The sequence below is a fragment of the Odocoileus virginianus genome, chromosome 16 (assembly GCF_023699985.2).
Source record: "Odocoileus virginianus isolate 20LAN1187 ecotype Illinois chromosome 16, Ovbor_1.2, whole genome shotgun sequence".
NCBI lineage: Eukaryota > Metazoa > Chordata > Mammalia > Artiodactyla > Cervidae > Odocoileus > Odocoileus virginianus.
In genome coordinates, this window is record NC_069689.1 from 5,620,953 (window position 1) to 5,636,433 (window position 15,481).

General features: G+C 43.9%; 1 protein-coding gene across 1 annotated transcript in view; it reads right to left on the bottom strand.

Moving 5' to 3' along the window:
• Positions 1-267: 267 nt before the first annotated feature.
• The window catches only part of TARS3 (threonyl-tRNA synthetase 3), a 42,866-nt gene continuing 27,652 nt past the window's right edge, over positions 268-15,481 (bottom strand). The window contains exons 13-19 of the mRNA XM_020911837.2: positions 12,451-12,588; positions 10,765-10,842; positions 10,585-10,685; positions 5,035-5,139; positions 2,809-2,881; positions 2,064-2,178; positions 268-778 (exon numbers count right to left, since the gene is read on the bottom strand). Of these exons, the coding sequence (XP_020767496.2) occupies positions 630-778; positions 2,064-2,178; positions 2,809-2,881; positions 5,035-5,139; positions 10,585-10,685; positions 10,765-10,842; positions 12,451-12,588 (759 nt within the window). The 3' untranslated portion in view covers positions 268-629. The remainder of the gene's footprint in view (positions 779-2,063; positions 2,179-2,808; positions 2,882-5,034; positions 5,140-10,584; positions 10,686-10,764; positions 10,843-12,450; positions 12,589-15,481) is intronic.

The following is a 15,481-nucleotide window of genomic DNA, read 5'->3' on the forward strand; positions in this document are numbered from 1 at the left end:
TAAGGTTCAACTGTCATTTAGAAGCATTAAAATGGCAACTCATCCTACAGTGGAAACTACAAAAGATTACACAATACCGAATTTCTTTGAGTTTAGAATCCTTTGTTAGTAATCCAATATTTAGTACTAGCTTCTGTTGTGATTGTAGGTTAGCTAAAACAAATTGACTCTGATTTTGAAAATAAAGTTTCAGTGTGAACTTTAGTAAAACTTCAGTTAAAAAAATACCTGAGACATAATGTTACTAGAAAATAAGATTTTCCCCCATTCAAAAAGCTTTGCAGAGTTTTATTTGAGATTTATCTTTTGAAAAACCACAGTTCTTAACAGTAACATATCATATTGTTTATTTCCTAGTATTTCTCTCTTTTGATGAACATTTTCCTATTTAAGTTTCTCAAGACATTTAGGAAATTTAAAATTTCTCACCCTTGTCCTTTGTCTGTAGACACATGAGTAAATCAGATTTTGTGGGTATCAACCACTCAGTTCCTGACTCGCTTCTCACTGTGCCCAGCAGCAGAGCTGACAATGGGTTCCAAGTTCTTAGAGGTACTAATAGTAATTAGGGAAAATGCAAGCTTAGGGGTCAAAATGAGGTTACACAGACTGCACACAGGGAAAGGACGTCAGAATTCTTCCTCAGCATTCAGGGTACGTGACTGCTTGAGATTCTTCAATTTATTAATGGCGGAAGTTACTGAGATCTCCCCATGAATTTTGTTGTCTCTTGTTCGAACATTTACAGCATTATTTGTTTCTTCCTTTTCTCCAACCACTGTAGAAAACAAAGGGAAATAAATCTATTTTAAATCAACGTTTTACTAAATATTAAGTCAGCAATCACATGGCCTGTGTCCCATTGAGTTTCCTTCTTAGCACGAATCACCAAATACCAATCTAATGTCCATGGGTCATCCACTGAGAGTAAGTTTCTGGAGACAAGGAATGACTTCTAATCCCGCTGGTCTATTGTCCATTTTGGAGAACACCTGTGGTGTTTGTGGGGTACCAATAGGAGCAGATAGCTCCTACAGACTCCCCAACTCCACCTGGCACACTTGATGAATCAGGGTGGGCACCTGACACAGGTCAACCAGCTGACAGAATGTTCTAGAATATAAGTAAAAGGTCTGTTCTCACAACCCATACTGTGAGATGATGCAGAATTCTGCAGTCATGTGTCTTGCCACCTGGAAAGAAGACACTGGCCATCCAGGAGGGTGGAATAAAGTAGATCAAGGAAGCATAAAGAACCAGACCAAAAGGGAACAGAAATGGGGAGAAATGGTCCTGGTCAGGGTGGAGTTCCCTCCTGTCCCAGTTACTTCTCGAATTTTACCTTCGATGGCATGACACACTCTGACTCCCAATACATTTCATCATGTCTAAGCTAATGTGAAATCTCTGTCACCACAAGAAGTCTGACCAATACCCATTATAAACACTTTTGATGACAAACTGCCCACAGGACTGCTCCCTGCATATTTATTTTGCCTTCGACAGAAACTTTCAACTTAACAGGAGATAACAACATTGTGCCCACAGGCATGTCAATATCTGTCTCCCTTGGTTTTAAATTACTCTTACAGTCAAAATTTTAGATTCAACATCTAATTGCTCCTGTTCTTCAAGGACATTTTATTTTTTTCACTTAATTTTTTCTTTTGATCATCTTAAATTTGGAACTTTCCCTACTCATTACTTGAATCCTAAAGAGTTCTAATAAACCAGAAAAGCAAAGGATATTATTTCAGCCTGTCACGTGGCTGAAACATGAGGAGTATAATTCTACTGATAAGATCATTTATATAGTTTTTCCACTGTTGGTTTGAAATATCAGTTATTGCTAGTAATACTACACCACAGAATGCACATGAAATTTCCTAAGTCTTCTTCCAGAAAATCACAGAGTATCTAGCCAGGAACACCACAGGCTTTTCTTTAAGTATTCATAATCAAGCAGTTATACCACGTTCTTTCTTTTTTGGTGAGGGTTTTTTTGGGGGGAATTAAAGTGGAAAAAACAAGCATTTGGGAAAATATATATAAATTTAGATTACCAAAAATAAAATTATACTGAGCCAGCTGTGCATTTCGTATTTTGTCATTTAGTGTACAACCATGATCTAAGTCAACATCAGCCATGAATCCTTCCTCAAAGAAGTCACTGGATATCTACAAGACAACGAGACACTTTCATTAGTACTCTGTGTAGGGTAGGGTAGTATGGTAGCCAGCCTTCAAAATGAGCCCCAACATCCCCTCCACCCAGTATTCACACCCTGGTGTGTCTCTTCCACCTGGTCCCAGGTTGGTCCATTTGACCACAGTGAAGAGTGAGTGATGTCGCATAAGTTCTAAGATGAGCTTAAAGGGCTGAGACCACTTCCCTAGCTGGGACCTTTGAGCTCCGAAGGGCTGTGGCCTCACCAGGCGCCCGGGCCAGAGCCCACCAGCCATGATGGTTCAGATCCTGCCCCACAGAAACTGTGAGATAATACATGCCTGTTTCTTTGCTCTAAAGTGCCAAGTTACACAGCAACAGATAATATAAGTATTCTTCCCTAACAGAGCCACAAGGAAAAGATTAACTATGAGATGTTTTAAAACACCAATTTCTCAAAAACAATATATAAAGTATCTCTTATACAGCTACATAGACTTGTCTCAGGTGTTACTGAAAACATGGGATGGTAAATACATGTATTAGTTATGCAATGTTTTAAGGCATGAATAACATTTCAAGTCAATGACATTCACTGACCACATGCCAAGATTATGCACTTTAAACATCTCTGATGTTACCTGAAGTGCGTATTTTTCACAAGTTGGCCCCACAGGGATGACCATCACCTGACGAGGAGACAGCCAGAAAGGCCTGAAAAAGGTAAGTAATATGTATGTTTCAAAATGACCATTTATTACAAGATTAAAAACTAACTGAAGACTTTTTTTTAAAGTAAGACTTCACATGAGAGCAGGTTCAGAAGAGAGAGGTGTAAGTCAAGCAAACTATATGGAAAAGCAGTTGAGGAGACAAAAGGGGAGGCGGGGCCTTCTGATTGGAAGAGGAGGGGAAGACAGGCTGGCAGCCAGGTGAAAGACCTAAACATCACTAGTCATCTGACCCAGCAACTGCTCTCCTGAGCATCCACCCCAGGGAAGTGGAAACGTGTTTGCATGAACGTGTTTAGCCCCGCATGCTAAAATTTACAGCAGTGTTCCATATCAGAGCACCAAATGCCCCAGTGCCCTTCAGCGAGTAAGTGCTCAACTGTCACTGCATACAAACACACTGACAGAAGTGATAGGGGGCCGAGGACTAGGGCTCGAGACACCTCAGACAGATCCCAAGGCAATTCCATCCAAGGAGTGGAAAAGCCAGTTTCGACGGCTGTGTGCTGAGATTCCAAGCCCGTAAAACTCTGGAAATGACAGAATTATGAAGGTGGAGACCAGATTAGTGGCTGTTGGGGATAGGGACAGAGTAGAGCAGGAGGTGTGTGGGGTCCTTGTAAGTAACGGACCTGTCCTATCCCCTGACCAGCGGGTACACAGATTCACTCGTGTACAAGTGTGAGATCTGAACGAGGCTGGTAAGTGTATCAGAGTCAGTTCCTGGTCATTCTGTATGTAGTTCTACAGAATGTCACCACTGAGACTGGTAACAGGTGTGCTAGGCCTCTGTGTATATGATTCTACAGTTATTTTCAGAATGAAAATGTTTTTCAAGATGGAAAGGTGGGGATAAGCAATGTTTGATGTGGGAAACGGCTGCTTTTTTCTTCATCACATGGATTTAGTTTGAAAGTGTAGGGAAATGCATGGAGATTATTGTGGATGGCATTCTGTGAATGCATTTTTTTATATACTTATTCTTAAATTACAAACCAAAATAATACATGTGATGAATGTAATTATAAACATGATGAAACAGAGAAATACAGTAAATGCTTCCTTCTGAGCTCTGCCCTCACCCCAGACCCAGCCACCAGCCCTAGAAAGCCGCACTCTACACACTTCTACTTCCATCTCAGGGTGTCTTCTGCCAGCACTCAGCAGGTGTCCAAAGGCTTGCAGCGTGAACTGTGGAGGGTGTGCACAGCAGCTCCATGGGGAAGTGCGCCACCCCATCTCCAGATCCCTTAGCTCTACTGCTCTTGTGAAAGACCCACCATCTCTTACTGTGCTAACTACTTACAATGGAATCAACTGGAAAGAAATACAAACAAGTTAACTCACACTTAGGAGGCACACACATTCATATCTATGCCTGTACCTGTAATGGCTTGGACACCCTGTGACACCTCAGTGTGTTTCTCTAAGATCACAAATAAAATCTCAGAGACAGACACAGACTCAGGCGATACCATCCTTGTGGACAGTTTTAAGTGCTCAAATCTACATTTTCCAGCCTAATTATCTCTAAATCTGACCTTGCAGCCAAAGCAATAACTAGAGCCCACACATCAGTGTAACTCATACCTCTAGCCGTTCTTCCCTGGGGGCACAGAGGGTGACCAGATGAACCACTCAAAGCTGCCCTCAGGGAGTTCACCTGCCCCTCCATCCCCAGGTGGGGCTGCCACTGCAGACAGCCTCTGGCTTTGGGGCCACATGTGACCCAGGTCCACGTATCTCCTCCCAAGTCAGTGGTCACAGGGCTGTGAGTGGAAGAAAGGAGAGCAGGACAGCCAGCGGGGGTGGGGTGGGGGTGGGGATGGGGGCGTGCCCTGGAGTATGGCCCACATGTGTTCCAGAAACCAGATCTTTGATGGTTAGACACACATGTGAAAAGGCTACTCTCTCATTTCACCAAGTTCCCAAAAAGGTAAATGACGGGGTTATGCCACTCTGCCTTTGTTTTCTTTGTTTTGTTTCCTAGTCTGGCAGATGCCACAAGAATCTTTTATTTGCTGTTTGGACACTTGCTAATTATAAGGTAGGAGCCATCATTTTTTTTCATATTAATTTTATCTTTAGACATGTCTTTAAAGAACAGGAAACATGTAGCTTTCCCACATCACTCACCATTTTCCCCCATAGTTTTCCAAGAGAATGGCCATCATTCTTTCCACTGACCCCAAAATGGCTTGGTGAATGATCACAGGGTTCTTCTTATCATCCCCATCCTTACTGAAAAATGAAAATTACACATGTAATGTTCTCTTCAGATTCAGGAATAACTTTATCTTCTTACCTTTTATTTAAAAGTTATTTTTCCATACTAGGTAAAACAAAAGATTCCTCATGAATTATCTTTAAACATAAATGTGCCATGCATTAATTAGAAATAAAGGGTTTTTTCTTTCAAATTATAGTATCTTTAATAAACCAAAGGGAAATGAAATATATCATCTAGGAAAAAGCAAGGTAATATTAGATCACTATTTCTATCACAAGTCCACTGATTATTCTAAACTACCAGCTTTAATCTAAGTTACCAGTTTACCCATACCAACAGGCAATCTAACAAATCACATTTTAAAATTAATGTTATTTTGAACTATGGCTTACTCTACCAGTAATTTGTTGAACAATTATCAAAGACATTGAAAAAATAAAATGTATTTCTGTATTCTGTTAGAATACATTGGTATTCTATTAATTTGGGTTAATGGTATGACCACCATGGCTGGCAAAAAATTTACCAAACTTGTCTAATTAGTATAACACAGTCATTAGTTATTAGAGAATATTGAGAACATATTCAAAACTAGAGAGCACTGTATAATGAACTCACATATAACTCTTTCTCAGCATCGGCAAACATCAGCTCACAATCCACCTTGTTTGGTCCAAACGCACCCACTCCGGACACCACTCGCTGTAAACACACTGCCGTGCCACCCTGTAAATGCTATGCCCTTACATTACATTTCAAAATGTTCCCGGTCTAATTCTCTATACAGACCTGAAACCTTCATGACCTGCTCCTTACATTGGAGGATTCTCCCCACTCTTTCAAAAAAGATGTAAAAAGCAAACTATGACTGTTAACTGTAATGAAGTAACTCACTCCAAGATCTGTGCACACTCTTCTCAGGAAGATAAATGTTTTCATAATGCTTACAAAGTTCTTAGGAGGAATTTTTATCTATAGGGTTTTAACAGCTGGTTACTACTAAAACTCATGTATGCACAAGCAAACAAAAACAGAGAGTCATTCACTTAACTCACTTCAGGTGAGTTTTCACTGGATCTCATCCCTGCCAGTCACCTCTACTGAGGGTCAAGGCAGACTGACTGCAGGCCACGTCCTCTGTCAGAGCCAAGAGGAGCTTCTGGGTGGGGTGGGGGCCCGGGTCAGTCCTGCTCAGATACGTGAAGAAATGATTCACTCCACAACCTGGAACCAGTGTGGATGTTCCTGGATGTCATATAATGTTGTTTTGTGGAGGGAATGAAAGAGAAGCCACACAATCCTTTCACAGGCCTCGGTGTACCAGAAATTGCTGTCCTGTCATTTATTTTAAAAGAACTAAAATCGGGTCTAGCCTTAAGAAGGGCAAATAATGACCTAAACTATGCTTACACAGACACACTTTCAGGTAAACATTAAAATCAATATCAAGTTCCCCCAAATAATCCCAGTGGATTCAGCTGAAATTACATTAGATTCAAAGATACCCTTGAAGAGAATCAGTATATTCACAATATTATTTTTTCCCCTTCCAATAATGTGTATGAATCTTCATTTAAGTGACTTTTTTTGCCTTTAATTAAGTTTTATAGTATATACTTCACATATATATTATATATTTATATTTCTTGTTAAGTTTATTCCTACATATTCGCTTTGTTTTTGTTGTTGTTTCTGAAATTTGTTTTCCATTGCATTTCCCAGTGGATTGTTTTTAATATATATATGAAAGCAAATTGATGTTTGCATTGACCGTATTGCTAGGTACCCTACTTAACTCTATTATCAGTTTTAATTTTTCCTCCATCTGATCTTGTTGGATTTCTTGACATCTTAGCATCTACACATAGTGATGATTTTGTCTCTTTTTTCAATTTGTCTATATATCCCAGCACAACTGTGAGTAAAAGTACAAACAGGCTATTTGCCTTATTCTCAAATAGGTCAATATGTTATCATTATTTTCTAAATAGATGTTTTTTATAGTAATAGGAAAATTTATTTCCTTTCCTCTCACTGGAATGAATTACATTTTACCCAATGCCTTTCAGCACTATTAAAGGTAATGGGTGACAATATGCCTCTTCATGTTAAACCTTGCTTTCTTGGGTAGAAAACTTAACTTGATCAAGATAATGACCTCACTGCTCCTCCCTCCTTCTCTCCTCATATTTAAGCCACAACAGATCACGCTGGTTCGGCCTCCAAAATAAACCCTGTATACCTCTACTTCTCATATTTCTGCTATTACAGCTACCTTGTTATAACTGTCATCTCTTACCTGGTCTACAGACCACTGCTTCCACTTATGCTCTCCAGTCCCTGTCATCCACACAACACCTAGGATGATGGACGGATGGATGGATAGATGGGTGGATGAAGAGGTGGTGCGTGGATGGATGAGGATAGATATATGGGTAAACGGGTAGATGGATGGATGGATGCTGGCTTGCCTGATCTGCTTCTTCTCCACATACCCTTTAGATGGCCAGCAGTATTCAAATGTTGTTAAATTAGTTGGGCCATTTCAGCATAAATAAAGTCCCCCTACTCCTAATTTTATTAATAGTAGGTTATTGGGGAAAGATGGTTTTGCAAATATAAACTCCAGACAGAATCTTTTCTAAAAGGCCCAAATTTGTTCTTGAAGGTTCTGTGCCTTCCCCTTTACTCTCTGATAATTTTTACTTTTCTCATGTCCTGGTGTAACTCCATATGAACACTGCAACCATTTCTTCAGCTCTTTACTTTCTCTTAGGACCTAACTCTGAGTGTAGTTCTATAACTATTAATTAAAACACAACACAGGAAATCCAAAATGAAATTACTGTTGGTGAACACAAACTGAGATCAACCCATAATATCATATGCTCTGGGGAGCTGGTGGTTGTTCATTTATTATAAGAATCTTATCAGGAAAATAGTCTAATAAAAATTATTAGATTTAAAATATGCCAATGATTTTTCCTTTCTTGCCTTAGTAACTTTTGAGTGAAAGAGATCTCAACACACTGTCTAAGCAACACTACATCTAAAATTGGACATGGTGAGAAGAGGAGCATTTAAAGGAAGAATGTTGTGATTTTGTCTAATTCAAGTCACGGGAATGTCTTTGAAAAGAGGCTGGCTCCGGGTGGAATGAAGTAAGCATGCTACACTCAGCACTCACTGGACACAGACATGAACCCAGGAGAGAACGAAAGGGCTGGGAGAGCTGAGTTATGCCCAAGAAGACCCAACCCTCAAGTGCCACCAAACCAGTGCTTAGGTTCTTGTAATTTTGTCTTCCCTTTTGTGAGGCCTGGACATAAAGACAGTCCACAACCAAAAATACACAGCCAGAAAAATAACAACTAAGTCTCAGAAAGAGCGGAGTCGGGGGTCCTGGGGTTTCCTTCTGTTTCTTTTTCCTGCTCTCTTCCTCCAGCCCCCAGCATTCCCATGGTACACAGAGAGTAAATAGGCACCTAAAGCTCTGAGGCAGGGACCCTTCTGTCTGACCAGACAGCCTTGAGCCCAGGTGCACGGGGCGAGTCCCTGCGCTCACTCTGGCGCCCTGATGCCTGGTGTGTGACACAGAGAGTCTGGGAAGACAGGTGGGGCAGGGAAGCTAACGCCCAGCCTCCTGGCCATGGACTGCAGAAAGGACTTCAGGAAAATCAGACAGCAGGGGGCGTGGGAGAGCTGCCCGGCCTCACCACTCACTGCGTGTATAAGGACCTGACCCAACAGCACACAGAAGCCTTGAAAACCGAGCTGTGGGACCTGGACCGGGGGTGGCGCACACAGGAGAGGAAGCCCCATCGATGCTGAGATCCAGGGATGCTCGAGTCCCTCCTATGCAGTGATGGGAACCACGGGCCCCCACGGGCATTGGATATGGATACAGAGGGCTGAGGACATAGTACATAGGCCGGGCGAACTAAGCTGACATCGCAGCCACAGAAGGTGGGCTGGAAATTACAGCCTGAACCTGCCCAGGCACAATGACTGCTAAAAACTCAATAATCTGCTTAGGACTGAAACAAAACCCAGGGCTTCCCTGGTGGCTCAGTGGTGAAGAATTTGCCTGCCAATGCAGGAGACACGGGTTTGATTCCTGGTTCTCTCACATGCTGCAGAGCAACTAAGCCTGAGCAACACAACTACTGAGCCTTGCTCTAGAGCCCGGGGAGCTGCAACGACTGAAGCCCACATACCCTAGAGCCTGTGTTCCACAACGAGAGAGGCCATCACAATGAGAAGCACATGCACCATAGCCGAGAGTAGCCTTTGCTTGCTGCAACTAGAGGAAAGCTGGTACAGCAATGAAGACCCAGAACAGCCAAAATAAATCAATTAAAAAAACTGTTATAGAAAAAAGAAACAAAACACAGCACCTCATAGTATAATATTAACAATATCTGGGATGCAGTCCAAAACTATTCAGCATATGCATCACCAGCAAAGTCACAATTCTGAACAGATAACAGAAAGGGAGTAAGAGTAACTTTGCAATGGGGAAACCTGGCAAATTCTATTTTACCTGAGCAATGGAGGTTAACATCACTGGTGACAAGTCACCTTGCTGCCACGCACACACTTGACAGGAGATGCTGCCCTCAAAGGTGACATACAGCATAACCCCATATGTGTGACCTTCTGGGTAAGTGAAGAAGAGCAGGCCAGTGGCTGCTGGGAGCAAGAGGGGAGGGTGTGATCACAGAGGAACAGGAGTGTGCTGGTCTGATGGATCACAATCGGGGTAGTAGGCACTGCTCCACACAATGATAAAACTTACACAACTATACACACACAGACACACAGAGACACACACATACATACACACATACACACGAAGTCGACTTCACTGTGTATTAAGAAAAAAGTTTAAAGTTTAAACTCTGCTTGTTGGGAGGAGCCAAGATGGCGGAGGAATAGGACGGGGAGACCACTTTCTCCCCTACAAATTCATCGAAAGAACATTTGAACGCTGAACAAATTTCACAAAACAACTTCTGATCGCTAGCAGAGGACATCAGGCACCCAGAAAAGCAGCCCATTGTCTTCGAAGGAAGGTAGGACAAAATATAAAAGATAAACACTGCTTGTTTGCATTGATGAAACAGCCTTTTCTGTCTGCTCTCCTGGGCAAACACCTTGTCCTGGAGACACAGACCCAGGATCAGCCTGTAGAAAGCCCCCTCCTCCACCTCAGGGAGACGTCACCATCTGGGGTGTGTTTCTATATCCTCTGTTCACTGCTCTAATGTTCATCATCTTACTGACCAGGGCCTGAAGAAACTAAGGCTAACCTCCAACAAGATAAGAAGCAAGTGAACAAATACTGAGTGCACTGTACACAGATGGACATTCACTGATGCTCGTTCTTATGTTGCTAAAGCATGAGTGACAGTATTTAAGACATCAGTCCTGTGTTATTCATCTCAGTCACTTACCTCACATATGTAAGATTGAATCTTATAGGCAGCTGAAAGTCCAGCTGGATTGTAGCACATTGATGGTATCTGCCAAGAGCATCCTTGATTTCTATATCAATCTGTAAATTCAAAGATGTTTCCTTAGACACAGTTTTTACTTTCCAGTTTTACTCTTTTTGAGGCATACTGCCTACTTACTTTAGGACCATAAAATGCTCCGTCTCCAGGGTTTATCTTCCATGGTTTCCCAAATTCCATCAAGCTATTCCGTAGTTGCTATTTTTTAATAAGAAGAGAACATTAGTAACTTCCACTTCATTGTACATTTTCTTTTTGTCCTATAGCTCAAAATAGTAAGTCACTGTCCATCTTCACTACGTTCCATGTTAGTTCCACTTGTTCTTACTGAGCCTCTCTTACAGTCAGTAAACTCTGGGTGAGGACACAGGAAGATGACTAAGATGGTGCCTGCTCTCAAGAAACAGACACTTTAACTGGGGGAGAAAGGATCACTCACTGACATGTCCAGTGAACCCCAGTGAGAGGTGGGGGGAACTCGGGCTCGTCTGCCCCTGCAGCCCCCCACCTCACACTCCCAGCCCCTCTCAGGAGGGACCCTGCACGGTAAAGGGCAAGCAGGCTCTGCCCTGCCCCTCGTGCACTCCATTACAGGTGTAAGAAGACCTGGGGCGGGGGCAGGCTGTGCACCCTCTTTTGCTCTCCCCCATCTCTGTGCCTGTGGCTGGTGGGCAGCGCCCCTGGTGACCTATGGGGCGCAGAAGCGGGAGGCTCTCCATGGTCTGTAAGCCACATACAGTCCTTCCAGCCAGCTGGCAGTGGAGACACCCGTCCATGCTGACGGGGCCGGATGTGTACACGACAGTAGGGTCAGGGCATTCTGGGTCTTCTGGATACTCCCTCCCTGTGGAAGCAGCTTCTCTGGGTAGCATCCAGGCTTCTGTCAGAACAGCAGCCAGACTCCTGTCACTGTCCCAGTGCACTGGGACCCGAATGGTGACGCTGGGGGTGGGGCGCCCTGAGGGGGTGACCTTGGGGGTGGAGCAACCAGAGGGGGTGACTCCAGAGGGGGTGGAGTGTTTCTGAAGGGACTCTGGTGCATGTTCTCAGACAAAGTGAGGCCCAGCTACAGCAGCTGAGGGAGGGGAGGAGTTTCAGGGAATTAACATTTTTTTTAAAAGCCAGGTTTGGGGGAAGAGCATACAGTAGAAGCCTCTGAGGACACAGGGATTGGGAGGCCTGGCTGGAGAGGCCGAGGGTCAGAAAGCTTCGAGTTTATGCAAGGTCTGGCCAGGGCTGGAACCTCTGCTCCTAGGCCTGGCCATATACACTGCCCAGCACCCCTTCTCCCTGCCATCTATCTGTCCTGTCCCACATTCGCCACATCTCTGGCTCCCAGGAGCACTGGGGTCTAGACTGTGGTACTTGCTGGGCTCCAGACACAGTTGTCTGCTAGTGGTGTGTGGGTGGGGCTGGAGTTCTCTTAACGACTCATTACAACTCTGGAAAGTAGCACAGAGAGAGGCTGGGGTTAATCTGGCTCCGAGGAGCTGAGGGACCTACATTGGTCCCACGGGCAGAGGTCTGACCAGAGCTGCTGAAAAACGAGCCAGAGGATTTCTTGAAAAACTTATGAAACTGGTTATTAGGAAGCAGCACTGAAAAGACTACAAACAAAAACCTGATATAAACTAAAGTGTGAAACAAATGTTAGGTATCGTTCTCATCAGTGTTTGAAGAAAACTGGATTAACTGTGTTCCACAATTAGCACATTTATCCCAAATTTCCCAGTCTTTAATTTCCACCACAAAGCATCACAACTTCATGAAAGGTAAAATGAAAGGTAACACTTTGCTTCTCCCTACCTTTTCAGCTTCATCCCATAACTCAATCTCTCCCAGGAAATTTTCAGGTCTTGTTGACAAATTTAATTGAAAGGAGAAGCCAAACGTTGAGTAAACAGACTGCAGAAACTGCAAACACCCTTTTATCTCCTCTTCAATCTGAAATCAGAGCAAATGAGAAATTAAATCCATTTACAGCATTAAAGAAAATTCTTCCAGGTCAGCTAGAAATAAAGTGCGCTTTTATTGTGGAGGACAGTCCATGGCACTGTTCGCCTTGTTGTCTTTTTCTCACTGGAATATTCACAGGACACCTGCCAAATGCCCATATGCACCTCCAGGCTGTTGGGCCAGCACAGAACCGGGCAAAGATACAGGTGAGGGTGCCTCTCCATGTACATGCCACCCAGGAGGAAGAGCAGCTGGCCAGAGGATGTGATGGCCAAGCTGCAACCAGAGGACAGGTGACAGTCCTCCAATGTGGCCAGGGCGGGAACCCCCTTGAGCACAGGAAACATGGAGGGTGAAGGCCCAAAGGACAGAGGAGTGGGTGAGGGCAGGCCAGCTGTGGGAGCTGCCTGTGACCGGGCAGAAGGCAGAGACGGAGTACACAGGATGGAGGCAGGCCAGGGCTGGAGGAAATCCAGCGCTACCAGAGCCAGGGTGAAGGCTGCACTTTTGAGCCAGCGAGCAGTGAGAAGTGGTGCAGAGGAACAACACAGCTCACCATGATTCTGTGAATCTGGGAAACTGATCAGCAAGATGAGAAGAGCAGCCCATCTGGGAGTTTCTGGGATCCTTCAGGAGCGGGAGGCTGGTGCTAGAAACAAGTAACTGAAACAGGAGTGGGCTGCATCTGCACGACACCTGTCCTTGTTCTAACAGACAGTGATAGCCTGTGGAATCAGCACTGCACCAGATGCAGGTAAATGAGGGATGAATGAAATTATTCAGGAATAACATGCTTAAAAGCAGCGATTGACAGGGCTTGTGATAAACTGGACATGAGATTTGAAAGCCTGGCCTGGGTTCCTGGCTGGGGCTGTGGAGAGGGTGCTGATGTATCGCTGAAAGGAGAGGACGTGGGGAGAGAGGCAGAAGAAGGGCTGGCACTGGACCTGGCCTACATGAGGGTGCATGTGATGGCCAAGGAGACACGTCCCCTGGAGGGCTGGGGTCTGGAGCTCACAGGGTCAGCTGAGACATGCAGCTGAGGTTAGCGGAGGGACTGAAGACAGACAGTGAGCACAGGGTGAGAAGAGCAGGGCTGAGCTGAGAGGCCAAAAGAGGAGGAAGACGAGCACTTCTAAGTGTGAGCGAGATGGGGCAGCAAAAACATAGACGCAGAGAAAGGGTACCAGCAAGGGTCTGCTTCTGTCCTGTCACTGTGGATTAGATTTGCAGATTTTCATCAGTGGAACCACATGTCCATGCTATTTTCTTTCAGTTTTTACACTCAGTGCTTCCCAGGTGATGCTAGTGGTAAAGAAGCTGTCTGCCAATGCAGGATACAGAAGAGATGTGGTATGATACCTGGGTTGGGAAGATCCCCTGGAGAAGGAAATGACAACCCACTCCAGTATTCTTGCCTGGAGAATCCCATGGACAGAGGAGACTGGTGGGCTACAGTCCATGGGGTCACAGAGTCGCACACGACCAAAGTGACTTCGTGCACATAGCATTTAATTATTTCAAGGGCTTCCCAGGTGGCACTAGTGGTAAAGAATCCATCTGCCAATGCAGTTGGACACAAGAGACATGGTTTGATCCCTCAGGAAGATCCCCTGGAGAAGGAAATGGCAACTGACTCCAGTGTTCTTGCCTGGAGAAATTCCATGGACAGAGGAGCCTGATGTGCTGTAGTCCATGGGATCGCAAAGACTCAGACACGACTGAGCGACTGAAACTATCAGTAAATGATTATTTCGAGATCCATCCATGCTGCAGTGTCAGCAGCAGAGCTGTCCACTCTGTGGATGCACCACTGTTCCTTTACACACTCACCAGTCACTGGGCTGTTTCTACATTTCAACGGCTTCAAACAAAGCTGCTCTGAACACGTGTGTACAGGTCTTTGTATGGACGTGTGCTTTGTTTTTCTCTTGGGAAAAGACAAGGAGTAAGATGGCTGGGACATATGGAAGGTGCATGTTTCACTTTAAGAAACTGCCAAACTATTTCTCAGAGGAACTGTACCATCTTCAACCTCCACAACTGGTGAGAGGGAGATCTAGTGCCTCCACACACTCAACACATGTCAGAGTCTGTCTCTGAAATGTCAGCCACTCTGCAGGCATAGAGGCAGCTCATAGGGCATCCATCTCCATTTCCTCAGTAACCGATGATCCTTAACACTTCATTCACATGCTTCTTTGCCATCTGCTTAGTTCCTTAGATGTGTACCTTCTCTTGTACATATTCTTAGGTAAACTGAAAGGTCACATCTTTTTGCCCATTTTTTAAAGTTAAACTTTTTATTTTGAGGTTCACACGCAGTTGCAAGAAATAAGACAGGGATCTTTTAGCCATTTACCCAGTGTCCCCAATGATGATATAATTTTTGCTTTAATCATCAGATGTAACACAGAAAACTCAAAAGAAAAAGGAAAAGCAATATTTATTGTAGTTAATTGAGCTTCCCTGGTGGCTCAGCGGTAAAGAAATCTGCCTGCCAATGCAGGAGATGTGAGTTCATTTCCTGGTCCAGAAAGATCCTCTAGAGAAGGAACCCATTCCAATATTCTTGTCTGGGAGATCCCATGGACAGAGGAGCTTGGCAGGCTACGGTCCATGAGGGTGCAAAAGAGTCGGACACAACTAAGCAACTAAACAACAGCAACAAGTTGTACTTACCATGTTTTATTTTTACAGTTCTTCGTTCTCAATGTTCCGAGACTTTCTTTTATAATTTCCTTTCTCTTTAGAGAAATTCCTACAGCAATCTTTTAAGGTAGATCTAATGTCTTAATTTCACCTTCATCACTGAAAGATTTTTTTTGGGGGGATATAGAATTCTGATTTAAGAGTTATATCAACATTTGGAAAATACTGT